Source organism: Cyprinus carpio, chromosome A9 (assembly GCF_018340385.1).
Source record: "Cyprinus carpio isolate SPL01 chromosome A9, ASM1834038v1, whole genome shotgun sequence".
NCBI lineage: Eukaryota > Metazoa > Chordata > Actinopteri > Cypriniformes > Cyprinidae > Cyprinus > Cyprinus carpio.
This window is the reverse complement of record NC_056580.1, coordinates 15987935-16002160: the sequence shown is the minus strand read 5'-3', so window position 1 is coordinate 16002160 and position 14226 is coordinate 15987935. Positions and strand designations below refer to the sequence as shown.

Here is a 14226-nt window from a genome sequence, read left to right as displayed (position 1 = left end):
GGGGATGATGGTGGAGCGTTTGAAGCATGAAGGGACTTTGCACAGCTCCAGTGATCTGTTGAAGATCTGTATGAAGATGGGGGCCAGCTGGTCAGCAAAGGATTTCAGACAGGCTGGTGTAACACCGTCTGGGCCTGGTGCCTTTCTTCTCTTGTTCTTTCTGAAGACCTGGCATGCTTTTATTCCAAACCTGCAATAAAACTCGTTCAGATCGTCTGCCAGTTGTTGATTCTCCACAGTGCTTGGAGATGGTGTCTTGTAGTTGGTGATCTTTTTCAAGCCTTTCCACACTAAAGCAGGATCACTGGAAAATAATTGGTTCTTTAGCTTTCCAGTATAATTCCTCTGAATATGTTTGAATATCCTCTGAATATCCCCTGAATTCCTCTGATAATTCGGGAGAAAAAGAACAAAAACAATATCCCCTGAATTCCTCTGAATATAAGGAATTCCTCCTTATGAATATGTGTTCAGCTTTATGTAAATCCCTGTGTTAATTCATGAAAAAGAAATGAATTAATTGAGTGTTCAGATAAAACTATTACAAGTAAAAGTGTAGAGCAGTTTTTGTCTTCATTGCTTTATGTATCAGTATTTAGCCATACATGGTCCATGCATACATACAGCATATTGAAAAATAGAAGCATTAGTTTCCTATATAATGGAAATGTATTATTTAATTTATTGCATTATATTTTCCATTATATTCCCATACATTTTTGTTTCATAAGGGACTATGTGGTCTTTATCTTTCTTTCTCTCTCTCAAGTAAAATCCAGTAAACTAATCAAGTCAATCAATTAATCAATTGATTCATTGTTCAAGCAATTGAATGTCCTGCCCATTGATCAATATAGTAATCAGTCAGACCTTTGCACTTCAGGGCAAAGGACCACTAAATAAGGAACTTCATTATGCATCAGTGGCGGACTGGCCATCTGGAGCACCGAAGTATTCCCGGTGGGGCGGTGTTCTGACGATTTGTGCTACCCGCTCAGATTGTGCTACCTCCCATTAAAAAGATAGGCAGCACAAATCGATAGAAAAAAAGTAAAAAATAAAATAAAAAATGTTACCTATCAGATTGTGCTACCAGCATCTTATTTATGTGGTTTGAGGCTTTTTTAAATGTCCATACCTACCCCTACCCTAAACTTACTCGTCCACACCTACCCTTACCCTAAACTTACCCTAGACTTAAAACAATGCAAATATATTTTTGGTAGCACAGTCTGATAGGTAGCATGTTTCGTCGGTACACAGGCCCATGGACCCTTTTCACATTTCCGGGTTTCTCAGCAGTGGAAGTCGTCATAGTTGGGTTTAACTTGAAGAGCAGTGAATGGGAGAGTACCACAGATATATTTTTTTGTATTCCCATTTGCTCAAATAGCAAAAGAAAAACTCCACGATAGTACTTTCGTGACTTTCAATAAAAGGAAAAAAAAAAATTGAGAGAAACTGATAAGGGCAATCAGAAAAGAGAACAATGTCAAATTTCCCGTCCCTCCCATAGAAGCTACATTAGAAACACCCTAGCATAAGGTTTTTTTATTTTTTTATTTTATTATTATTATTGTTTTTTTTTTTTTTTTTTTTGTAATTTGATGCAAAGGTGATATAATACAAAGAATAGTGTTATAAATGGAAATAAAAAATAAATAAAAAAATACAAATATGAAAAACTTTCGAGGATTTATGATGCTGATGACCATTAAACGCATCATTACAGTCTTGTGAAAATGGTCCACTGCATAAATTTATATGAAGAATGAATTATAGTAAGTGTACGTAGACTATATTCCTCCATCGGCCCAGACGAATGGCCCGCGCGGCCCATTTATGTAAAAAATTCTAATTCATTTAACGTTAGCGTTCACTGGCTCAATGAAGCAGCTCAAAAGTGCTCGTCAATGTCAAAAATGTTTGAAATAGCCGATCAAAGTGCAGAAGGTGGTATTTTCTGTTCACGGAGCTGAGCTGCGTGCCACTTGAATGGAAGCTGATTTTGAGGTTAGATGTAAGCAGTTAAACATGATGAGACAATTCAGCAATATTTGCCAACTGTTTACGATTAAAAAAAAAATTAAATCCTAACCGACACACAATAATTTTCAGGGGTGCAAACTACTACTGACCTTTTCGAATTTCTTAATGCCATTTACGTTCAGCATCTAAGAGTGTTACCAAAAAAAAAAAAAAAAAAAACTAAAATATCATTCTCAAACTTACTCTAGACCATTGTAAATCAGAAGACCTTTGCTTCTTAAGTGCTGTGATTAGAAAAGTAATATATACAGTAGGTGGACAACCAGAATGGGTATTACCCATTAAATGAATTTATTTGACCAAAAATAAATTAAAAATAATCATATGAAATATTACACTTAAAATATGGGTTTTCTATTAAAGATATTTTAAAATGTAATTTATTTCTTTGATCAAAGCTGAATTTTCAGCATCATTGCTACAGTCTTCAGTGTCACATGTTCCTTCAGAAACCATTCTAATATGTTGTTTTGCTGCCTAATTATTATCAGTAATTATTTGTAATCAGTTAAGCTATTACTACTGGTTTTCATTATTATCAATAGGCCTACTGAAAATGTTTTCTCTTAATATTTTTGTGGAAACTTTGGAACTTTTTCATGTTTTATTTTTTTAATGATTATTTTGATGGATAGAATTTTTTTGGAATGTATTTATTTGAAATATAATTAATTTGTAATAATTATAAATAACTACTGTCACTTAAATCAATTTACATTTTCCATAAAGTATGAAGCAGCACAATTGTCTTCAACACTGATAAAAATCAGAAATATTTCTTGAGCAGAAAATCAGCATATTAGAATGATTTCTAAAGAACCAATTGAAAGGCACCATAAAAAACAATCCACATTCTGCACTACATTCCAAGTCTTATAAGCAGGGCATTGAATCATATGGACTGATATTATGGTAGGTATTTAACCGTACTGATATTAAACTGTCCTTCTAAAAGAGATGTGTAAATATTCTTCTAAATTATTTACTATTTGTCATATAAACCAGAAAAATACTAATTATAATGTAAAAAAAGTATGTCAGTAATTAATAAATGGGTAACACTTTACAATAAGGGTACATGATTAATGATGTACTAATATCTGAATTAATAGTTTATTAATCATGAACTAATTAATGGACCAATAAGGAATTAATGATGGAGTAACCTTAGCTACGCCTGGAATCATGAGGATTCATGTGTTTAACTACAGCCACCTTAACTACACGTTAACACACGTTTGTTAGTTTAACATGTTAATTAACAACGAATGATCAGCTTCATCAAGTTGACTCTTTTAAGAAGAAAGAAGAACAGCAGACATCGCTCAGAACTGTATCAACTTGATCAGCACTAATCTTGCACTGTTTTATTGCATTTCACACATACACCCCGCTTCAGTATTACTCCTGACTTGTACACACGTGACTGGTGCAGACAATTTTTAAGCATTTCAAAATGTACTTTTCACTATCCCTGGTTAACAACTTACCAGAAATGTTGTTTCTTGACGACAGCTCTGATTATATTTATTTCCAGGAAGAATGGTTGTTTCGTAAATGTGGAGTGTATTAAGGTGATGTGCTTCAGTTGGATTATTGCATTTCATTATCATTTACTGTACATCGTTCCCACATCATGGATAACTTCGTGAAAATTAATTCGGTTACAAATACTTTACCTAAATTCATTTTGTTTCAAGTGATTTCCTTTATGTTACTCTGTTTCCATCCAACCTCAAAGAATACATACCTCCATTCACTTATTTAAATAGCCTGGAAACTATACTGCATGTGTAACTGATCACTTAATTTATGACTTATGTTGGATGCCTCGACAAATCATGAACTCATGCTAGTTAATGACCAGTTAATAATGAGTAGTTAACCCTCATGTGCCCCTTCAAGTAAGTCATGACATAAAGATGCCTCAACAAATCATGAACTCATGCTAGGTTAATGACTAGTTAATAATGAGTTAACCATCATGTGCCCCTTCAAGTAAAGTCATAACCTAAAGATGCCTCTAACACAACCATGAACTCATGCTAGTTAATGACTAGTTAATAATGAGTTAACCATCATGTGCACTTCAAGTAAAGTCATGACATAAAGATGCCTCAACAAATCATGAACTCATGCTAGTTAATGAACTAGTTAATATGAGTTAACCATCATGTGCCCCTTCAAGTAAAGTCATGACATAAAGATGCCTCAACAAATCATGAACCTCATGCTAGTTAATGACTAGTTAATAATGAGTTAACCATCATGTGCCCCTTCAAGTAAAGTCATGACATAAAGATGCCTCAACAAATCATGAACTCATGCTAGTTAATGACTAGTTAATAATGAGGTTAACCATCATGTGCCCCTTCAAGTCAAGTCATGACATAAAGATGTCTCAACAAATCATGAACTCATGCTAGTTAATGACTAGTTAATAATGAGTTAACCATCATGTGCCCCTTCAAGTAAAGTCATGACATAAAGAATGCCTCAACAAATCATGAACTCACGTTAGTTAATGACTAGTTAATGAGGGTTGATGTTACAGATTATAAAGAAGTTTCCCCTTAAGTATTAAAGACTAAAGTTTGGAATCTTATTTAGCCTAGTACAACTACTAAAGATGAGTTAAAATGTTAAACAGAAGTACAAATCAACCATTATATAAGTTACTAGATTTATTAAAGAAAAAACAAGCACTGTAAAAGTAGCACAGAGTAAAGCACAACAAATAAAAATCAAATAAATTTAAAATAAAACCTGAAAATAAACATTTCCAAATATCAATGCCCTTATAAAATTTACTATTAACCTAAAACAAATGCCTACATAAACACTGTTGTTCAATTTGCAGTGAACCCATGTAACATATGCTAAAAATGTGCAAACACACGTTTTTAATAATAAAATTTATATATGAACACATTATAACATTGTCAGGATTAAATGATTTAAACAAATTCCTAACACAAGAACAACCCCCTAACAAGTATAATGTGTGCTTATTGTTCATTTTTTATTTATGTCAAGCAGGTCATTTGCCTCTTTCATTTGTTTAATCACATCCTCATTGGCCTTTTCTTTACAAAGACAAAGACAGCTCGCGGCAAATTTCAGGATGCTATCTCCCTTTTTAAACATCTGCCTTAGCTTGCGGAATGATTCTGGATTAGCTGCTGCTAACTCTGCAATTGGAGCCTGGATGACTATTGTGTTCCTGTCAACGTTTAGTCTGTTGTAGGCCTCTGCCTTACTCAGGCCCTGTTTTACAAGGTTTAATACCTTGTAGTACCTCTTCAGCGATTCTTCTGGGGTATGCACTGAAAAAATAAAATAAACAAACTTTTATAAGATGGGTGACTATGAAATTACTTATCCTAAGCAAAGGAAAAATTGTATAAAGGTATCATTATTAAAATGACATACCTCTCTGTTGGAATAGTCAGAAGTCAATTTCTTTGATTTCTTATGTCTTTTCGCTCTGTGTTTCTCCTTAACCCTTTCTTTTTTTTGTTGTTTTGGGGGTTTAGAATCAGAGGACTCGGAAGTTGAAAAATTTGAAGATTCAGAAGTACTGCTCTTTCTTGTAGTTGCAGTCTGTGTAGGTACCCCTTCTGAGGGACCCTTCTGAATTCAAGCTGTGACAGACAATAATAAATTAACTGAGAACAAAGTAAACTTAAACACAAAAATATGGATAAAACTGCAAATGTTCCAAAACTGTACAAGCACAAAATTATGGACAAATATAATTCAACAGCACTGAAAGTGATTGCATACATTGGGCTCTCCCAGACTAATTTTTTTTTTTAGTTGACAATAAACTGATTAAACTGATGATTATACAGTCTATAGAGGACCAGGAAGTTCTCGGATTACATCCAAAATATCTTAATTTGTGTCTAAGATGAACAGAGGTCTTACGGGTTTAGAACGACATAAGGGTCATTAATGACAGAATTTTCATTTTTGGGTGAACTAACCCTTTAAGTTGCTTCATGTAGGGCAGTGGTTCTCAACCACATTCCTGGAGCATTTTTGTTTGGGGTTTAGAACGACAACTTAGATTTTGGTCTCCTTAATCAAAACACACCTGATTCAGGTCACCCTTCTCTTAAACTCACAGACTTGTAATCGGGGGTGTGTCAGACAAAGGAGACATGCAAAATGTGCAGTGTTGGTGGTCCTCCAGGAATGTGGTTGAGAACCACTGATGTAGGGTACAATGTGACTGGCTGGAGGGTAACTTACCATCTTCAAGTCTTGCACGAAGATAATTTCTCTCCTCTGTCAGAGAGTTAACCTTATCCTCCAGGTGAAGGATTTTCTGTTTTTGAACTTCTATTGTTTGCTTTGCATTTTGGAATTGTATTTGTATGGTGCGGGTGCAACTTCTAAAAGTAAAGAAAATGACAAGAATTTTTAAACATTCATATAAAAAATGTTGGGCATAAAAGAATAAATAAATACTTTTATGAAAGAGTTATTGTACATTGTAAAATTGCACAATAAAAATAAAAACTATTAAAAGTGCTCTGAGCACTTCTGCAAGCAGCGTTTTTTTTTTTTTTTGTTAAGACACTATGAGTAAAGTGAGTAAAGACACAATGTGTAACATTTTTTGCAATAAAATATCCAAAAACCACTTGCTAGTATTATATATTTTGTACAGCTGTGTACTTGTGTTATTTCAAACATTCTCAAAGATTTGTAAATATTCTGGGTTTAAGAAATGACTCATCCCTGGCCATAATTGCCCAGCAATGATGCCATTTCTGCATGAATATGCTACACATACTTAACTAGACTGAGTGAAGGACTGAGCACGTGCATAGTTTCATGCTCAGTTATTGCATCATCAAGCTTTGCCTCTGTTATTGTTTTGAAAATGTGATCTCTAGCGAAAAAAAAATTCATATTGTGCCTTTAAAATGTACATAACAATGTTCTGTGAAAATATAAATAATCATTTAATCATATAATATACAAAGTATTAATAGAATTGTTATACTAAAACACACTTTCAAATTTTTGGAAAGATTAGTTATTTTATGATTTTGAAAAATGTCTTCTGTTCACCAGGGCTGCATTTATCTGATCAAAAAAAATTAAAACAATAATTTTGTGAAAAATTACAATAAAAAAAAGTTCTCTATTTTAATGTATTATTCAAAGTACATGTAACGCAAGGTCATTTGCAATTTTAACTGACAAAAAAGCTGTATAAAGTATCACTTTTTTATGCGGCTCATCCAAATCTAAAATTATTATAGTATTTTGAAACATGATGTGCACTGACCAGAGTAGCCTACTTGCACACTTGCTGTGCAGTGTGCATACCTGTTCTTGCATTTTCCTCCTGACAGCAGACACAGGGACTGTAAATGTAAAGAAAGGGCTGGTAAGTTCACATTCTAATGTGATAACAGTAATACTATAAAGTACTATTAGAATTTTATACAATTTTGTTTTTTTAATTGTACATTTGTTAATTATACAATTTATTGGTGTAATTAAAAAGCAGAATTTTACTTCACTTGGAAAAAAAAATACTCCAGTGCCACATGATCTTTAAGGAATCATTACAATTTTGATTTGATACGCAAGAGACATTTAAGATTATTATCAATGTTAAAAGTAATCGTGCTGCTTTACATTTTTCTGTGGACAAACTGGAATTTTATTTTTTACTTTTCAGGATTCTTTAATAAATAGGAAAGTTCAGTGAGCATTTATTTGTATTTATTAAATATTTTTCACTACATTAATTAAAGCATTTTATCAAATTACCATTTTGAAATAATCTAAATGTCTTCACTCTGTACTTTTTTTTTTTACAATTAAAATCATTTCAAACATTTGTGGGAAGATTTGAAAAATAGAGATCTATTATTGTGTTCACTAAAATGTTAGGAGCAAAAACTGTTTTAACAATGATAATAGTAAAAAGTAAACACTAAACAGTATATTTCTTGAGCAGTGTGAAAATGAAACTCTTTTTAAACAACAACAGATTTATGAACTATTTTTAATGACTAATGTTGCATTCTTAAATGCAAAAGAACTCAAATGCAGTTAGAATTTACAGTTAATCAAAATGCATAACTGTTACAGCTGACATGTAATGTGTCAGACTATGACCTACTGTACGTTTATGTAATTATATCAGAAATGTTGCAGATTCTATGTTAGAACTATCTCAAATTCATTCAAATCGTTAATCCGATATCCAGATGAATCCAAAAGAATGGCATCTCTGCACTTACAAAAAACTGTATATAGTATAACTTGTGTGTGCCTCATCTAAAATAAAAGCCTATGAAAGGTTAATAAAAACTATTTAAGATTTGATACATTATAAACATAAAAAGATGTGCATTTATAAGCCTACTTTGTCTGCACACTTGCTGTGCAGTCTGCATACTGGATCCTGCATTTTCCTGAACAGCAGACACAGCCCTGCTGAAAAAAACAATAGAAACCATTACAGAATTTGTAATGGTTTTAATGGTTTTAATGGGAATTCTAATGGTTTTAATGGACACTGTAATGGTCTCTGTTGGTCTCTATTGGTAATTGCTTTCTTCTATTGGTGGCATGTATTGTCCATTGGATACCATTAAGGACCAATAGAACACCTTTGGAAACTTCTGGTGGTATCTACTGGACACCAGTATGAACCATTTTGACTCCAATAAATTTAGTGGTTTTTCTTTGGAAAACTGTAATGGTCCTATGCTGAAAAAAAAAATGAACGCACAAACAATAGAAACCATTACAGAATTTGTAATGGTTTTTAATGGTTATAATGGGCATTATGTTGGTTTTAATGGACACTGTAATGGTCTCTCTTGGTCTCTATTGGTAATTTGCTTTCTTCTATTGGTGGCATGTATTGTCTATTGGATACCATTAAGGACCTATAGAACACCTTTGGAAACTTATGGTGGTACCCACCCAGCAGTTTTTTGGGCTAAATCAACTCGGCCCGTCATGGCCTTCTATTAGATCAAAAATTGACATTGAAAGTTGGTCTTTGCTTGGTTCGTACCCTAACTTTTTGCTTAAATTTCAGTTGTTTTATAATGTGATGACATTAAGATTATCCTCATAGAAATTATACTGTTATGGATTGTTTAGTTAATAGTTGTTTAGTTTAGTTTAGTCTTCTCATTTTCCCCTTTCCCTTACACTGGCGTAACTTTGTGGTTGGACCGAAGTGTGTGTTTGTACTTGTATTACTTTGTTGGATCCGGATTGCATACATGGGAGACACAGAATCTTTGACTATGGGGTCCTTTACTTGTGCTCGTCATCCTGCTCCTGGCCTTGGGACCAACTAATCAACACTACAAGTATGACCCTAATCAAAACACACCTGAAGCAGCTAATCAGCTCTGTTAATGCTTGGAACTACACATGCAGGTGTGATGAAGCAGGTTAGAAAAATAAACTTTGCGGGACTAGGGGGGTCATATAGTAGTTTAATGTAGTACTGTCTCTAAAAAATTGTAAAGTTTTCTTCCCCTCATGCAGTAGGCTACTCGCGCATTCAATGCAGGCATTCTTCGGATCTACACAGACAAGCCGCGCGCTCACTAATCTGACGGTTTTAACATCCTATAATGATGTTTTTACTTTCACTTTGAGAAGTTGCGCTCCAACGCATTTATCTTTGATTTGTTGGTTTGGTATGTATTAATATTAAATTATTGAAAATAAATAAAAATAGAAACATGAACATCTATATGTATAATTATATATTAAAAAATGCACTGTATACACAGTATGTATTAGTCTAAGCACTCGTGACACGCCATTCCCGCACCCGCTCACACCTCACCTCATGTTTGCGGCTCGTTGAAAGACATCAGCAAAAAAAAAAAAAAAAAAAAAAAAAAAAAAAAAAGCCCAAGATGAAGCCATCACTTTCAGGTAACTTACGTTCATAATTCTGTTAAACTTTTTTGGCGGTAATAACGTGTTTTAGCCTAATGTCGGTAATAATTTCACCAACAATGTATCTGCCTTAATATTCTAGTTTCCATGACTTAAAACGAATTATATATTAAAAAAATTTGGTTATATATAAACAATACCACTATTAAAATACATAATATAATACAAAAATAAACAGGCTACAGTATGTAGGCCTTACGTTTAAAAATGCCTGCAAAAGGCGCCGAAGGCCTGGTAATTGCTTTTGTTACACTTACAGGACGATCAAATCCTTACAATTAACCAAACATTTAATTCAAATAATCACTTAATCTATCATTTTTTGGTCTTTGTGATAGAAATGCTACAGCCTCTATAATTTCTTCAACAAAAATATGTGGGCACATTACAACCCTTACAAAAATTAACCATGGTTTTATTGAAGTAAATCTGCTTAATTTTCTTTTGTGTGATTTCTGAATGCTTGAGACTATAAAATCAATCGGACAACTGTATTAATAAAATCATAGCCATAGGTAGGCCAACTGTCTAGAGATACAATTGTAATTTATAAATAATACAATTTAATTAGTTTATTTTTTATTTACTTTTATATTTTATTAAAGTTCTGTTTTGACCCCATAGTATTTTCTATTTTTATTTTTTTTTACTTCCATAATATTTGAGGGAGGGGGCCCAATAATACATTTATGCTTAGGACACCCATTTAGCTAGCAGCAGCCCTGTATAATATTTTTTGATTATTTTTGTTATTTTCTCCTTTTTTTAGTTATATTTTTGTGGAAATGAGACCACATGGTGATTTATATTTGTTTTATAGATACAATCAAGGGCAATTCACTCAGAGGGACTGCTTGTTTGTCTGCTGTATCAGGTAAGTATTATGTTTTATACTATTTTCTTCTTGTTTACAGTGATTTTTCTTTACTCAATTTATGTTTCAGTCTCCTCTGCCCTTTTGCCTTTTTACTACATGAGAGAGAGAATAAGGGCAATTCACTCAAAGAGGCTGCTTGTTTTTGTGTTGTTTTAGGAGGATACATGCTGTCCTGTGTCTAATTGTCCAACACAACTCCAAATCTACACAATGCAGAGGGTTTTGGTGTTTTCTAAGTGCTGTCACTATACCTCCAGCTACATCTGCATGGCTGCACATCAGTTCTGACTGGTGTTGTGACGCTGCACTGGTTACACTTATAGACTAATGAGTGATCTTTATTCAAACTTTAATTTAGCAGGCCTGTAGAAAATTTATATACAATCAGACAGGCATACAGAAGGTCGATTTAAATAATACACGTATAATGTCTGATGTGGACATTACTTTATTAAGTTCATATTTTAGGCAAAATAAGGTTCAAAACACTTACATCAGGTTTCTTTTAAATTAAGTACAGACAAAAAGGACCTAGTCAAGTGTAATATTTTATGAAATCCAAAATAGTATAGAAAAAGAATACTGCATTTTTACTAAAAATTATAGACTGAAATTGGCAAAACATCTTTAGCTAACATAACTTGACTTAATATTAGTCAGCACACACACACACATGCACACACACACAGGCAAGGCAAGGATTTGTTCTAATCTCTTTCATACACATTTGGAAAACTGCAAATGTTTAGTTTGTCTTGCACTTTGATGCCTATGCATTTACCCTGAAGGCAACTAACAGGAACTATTTCTGTCTTGGATGACTCCAAGCTTTGCACAATGGAAATGTGTGGAACAAAACCACAAGGTTGTGGTAGTGGAAATGCTGAAACTACCTCAAATGTTGTTATTAACAATGCTATGTGATCATCCTCGTCAGAGAAAGAAACAATTTTATTGATTATCCCACATGTTCCATCGGTTAGTTTCACATAGCTTTCATCTCGTCTGTGAGACTGGGTGTAGTCTCTGCTAGTATATACCAGACCTCCTTTGATCATACGTTTATCAGGTATCAGGTACAACTTCATCAGGTATGCACATGTGAGAGGCACAGAAAGCAGCCTGTTCTTCCTTTGTAACAATATGGACACTTCCATTGTCAAGTATTGTGGTATTGTCACATTTAACAGCATTTTGAACCCTTGGGTACTTGTTCAAATCAGAACAGAACCGTAACACCTCTTATTTCACTGTGTACTTGGATGAGAAGTAAGGAATTGATCTAAAAAGAAGAAACTTAGTAACTATCTGTTTAGCCACTCCTTTTGTTCCTTTCCCCAAGGTTAGGAGTTTGCCATTTGCACTCTCAAAAGGAAAGGCAGAATGTGCCCACAATGGACCCCACAACTTGACTGACCTGGCAAGATGACTGAGAAGGTGAATGTTAAATGTCATCTGTGACTCGCCATATAAGATCTAAAACCTGAATATGAAATCCAGCAACAAGATCTCGGCTCTGTTGATTTCACATGGTTTTTAGTTCATCCTTCAATAGCAGCCAAATGGCTGATACAAGAAGGCCAAGATGTTGCAAGTACTTTTTAGGAAGAATTCCTTCAAGGCATGGTAGGCTGTAGAACAGGAGCCAGGATCGCCACTCAGAGGCTTTCCAGTGCATCCTATCTGACAACCCTCTAGGCAGTCGAGTAATCAGGTGTGGAGGCTGGATACCAACAACTCTAGCATCTATCTCTCTCAAAGTGGCAGGACTGCCTACATAATATGGCTGGGTGGATGAAGAAGTATCAAAAAGGAGTCTTGTCAACTGTCTTGAAACCCCCAGTAAAACTGCATGTATGTAGTCTGGGACAAAACCCCAGACAACATCGAAGTATGGCAAGTTGATTAAAGGAGAAGGACCTTTTGTGCCCCTAATGCTTGTCCTCACTTCCAGAGCCAACTCCATATCCCTGACCATGTCCTCATTTGTTCTGTCACAGTATTCTTCTGCTGAAACTGGATATTTAACTACTTTATCAACCAGCTTCCCAGGATGCAGACAGAATCCACAGCCATAATAGCCATTAAACTGGGTAGTGTTTTGCATCAGTGGTCTTGCTCTGGAATCAACACTACAACAGAGGCCAACTATTTTGCCGTTGATAACCGACCCATCTTTAAGCCATGAGACACCAGTGTCAGCTAGAGTCTTGGCCTGGTCCACAAATGACTTAAGGAAGACTTCCATCAAAGGCTCTTTTGGACCAAACCAAAGGCCAGCAAGCAAAACATGCTTTAAACCTAATTTCAGGTGGAAGCTCATTGATCATGATGTGGAGTGGGCCATATAGAGAATTTTGATGAATTAAAGACAGGGCTTCCATCTGAGTTAAATATGTATGACAAGTTGTGAGAATCTGAGAGGATCTGATTTGGGCTAGACAACTCTCTGTACTTCTCCCCATCGTAGATGTCTGACAGCATCTCATTATGGCTCTTCTGCCTATCAAACCTGTAGTTAAGATGGCCACTCACTTCTGTGCTTTCAAGCAGAGTCTGAATTTGTGGAGCAAGAGGAACATTGATGAAGAAGTTACCACCATTCATAGACCCAAACTCAAAAGTGCTGCCACACGATCTGCATTCATTCATTTGTCTGTCATTGATTTCCTGGGTTGTTCCAATATTTGAGTTACAATTTTCACAGTAGAGCTGGAATTCTACTTCCTCACAACTGTTTTTTAAACACTCTGTTAAAAAGATACTTGGATCGGGGTACAACCTCTTGCCCAAACAATTGATTTATCAGCTGCAATAGATCATGCAACTGGCAACCAGTTATTTTATGCTTTGCTGCATGGCTCATAATCATAAGCATTGCCTCAGCTTTTGTGGTAGTTCCTGTGGCAGTCAAAGCTGTGTCCATGTCAGGCTGTAGGTCAATCATTGACAGAGGATCAGGAGGGTTCTGTCTCATGCTGCCTGCCATATGGTCTACTTCAGACTCTGACTCTGTTCCACCACATGCCTTTAAAAAAAGCAACATTTCTGTTAAAGGTATGATTGGGGGTAGGTCTGCTCATTCACATATTAGGTACAGTACTATATACTTTGAGAGACTGTAGAATATGAATTCATCTAGCTGTGTCTATGCTTATTTTTTGATGTGTAACTTTAATAACCTTTTGCATAGCTTTCATTATATCTGAAAAACAGAACCTAAAACTCTTACATACCACAAATGATGTACTAAACACTGAATGGCTGTTCTGTATGCTGTCACTCTCACTGTTCTGTGTGCTGTGTCTCTCATTGCTTTCTGTGCTGTCTCTCTC

At 34.7% G+C, this 14226-nt stretch overlaps 1 protein-coding gene across 1 annotated transcript; it reads right to left on the bottom strand.

Annotated features, from left to right (window-relative positions):
* Positions 1 to 5064: 5064 nt before the first annotated feature.
* Positions 5065 to 13868, bottom strand: LOC122146193 (coiled-coil domain-containing protein 106-like). Its single transcript, XM_042764446.1, has 6 exons — positions 13773 to 13868; positions 13347 to 13447; positions 6264 to 6449; positions 5760 to 5775; positions 5482 to 5679; positions 5065 to 5400 (listed from the first exon to the last, which is right to left on the bottom strand). The coding sequence occupies exons 1-6, from the start codon at positions 13866 to 13868 to the stop codon at positions 5065 to 5067; spliced, it is 933 nt and encodes a 310-aa protein (XP_042620380.1).
* Positions 13869 to 14226: the final 358 nt, after the last annotated feature.

Bases quoted from the DNA above. Each gene is read 5' to 3' on its own strand.
- LOC122146193 (XM_042764446.1), bottom strand. From the start codon at position 13,868: ATGAGACAGAACCCTCCTGATCCTCTGTCAATGATTGACCTACAGCCT. The intron at 13,448-13,772 runs GCAATGCTTATG...CCACAAATTCAG, and splicing joins GAACTACCACAAAAGCTGAG to ACTCTGCTTGAAAGCACAGA. The intron at 5,401-5,481 runs GTATGTCATTTT...CCCATCTTATAA, and splicing joins CTGACTATTCCAACAGAGAG to AAGTTTGTTTATTTTATTTT.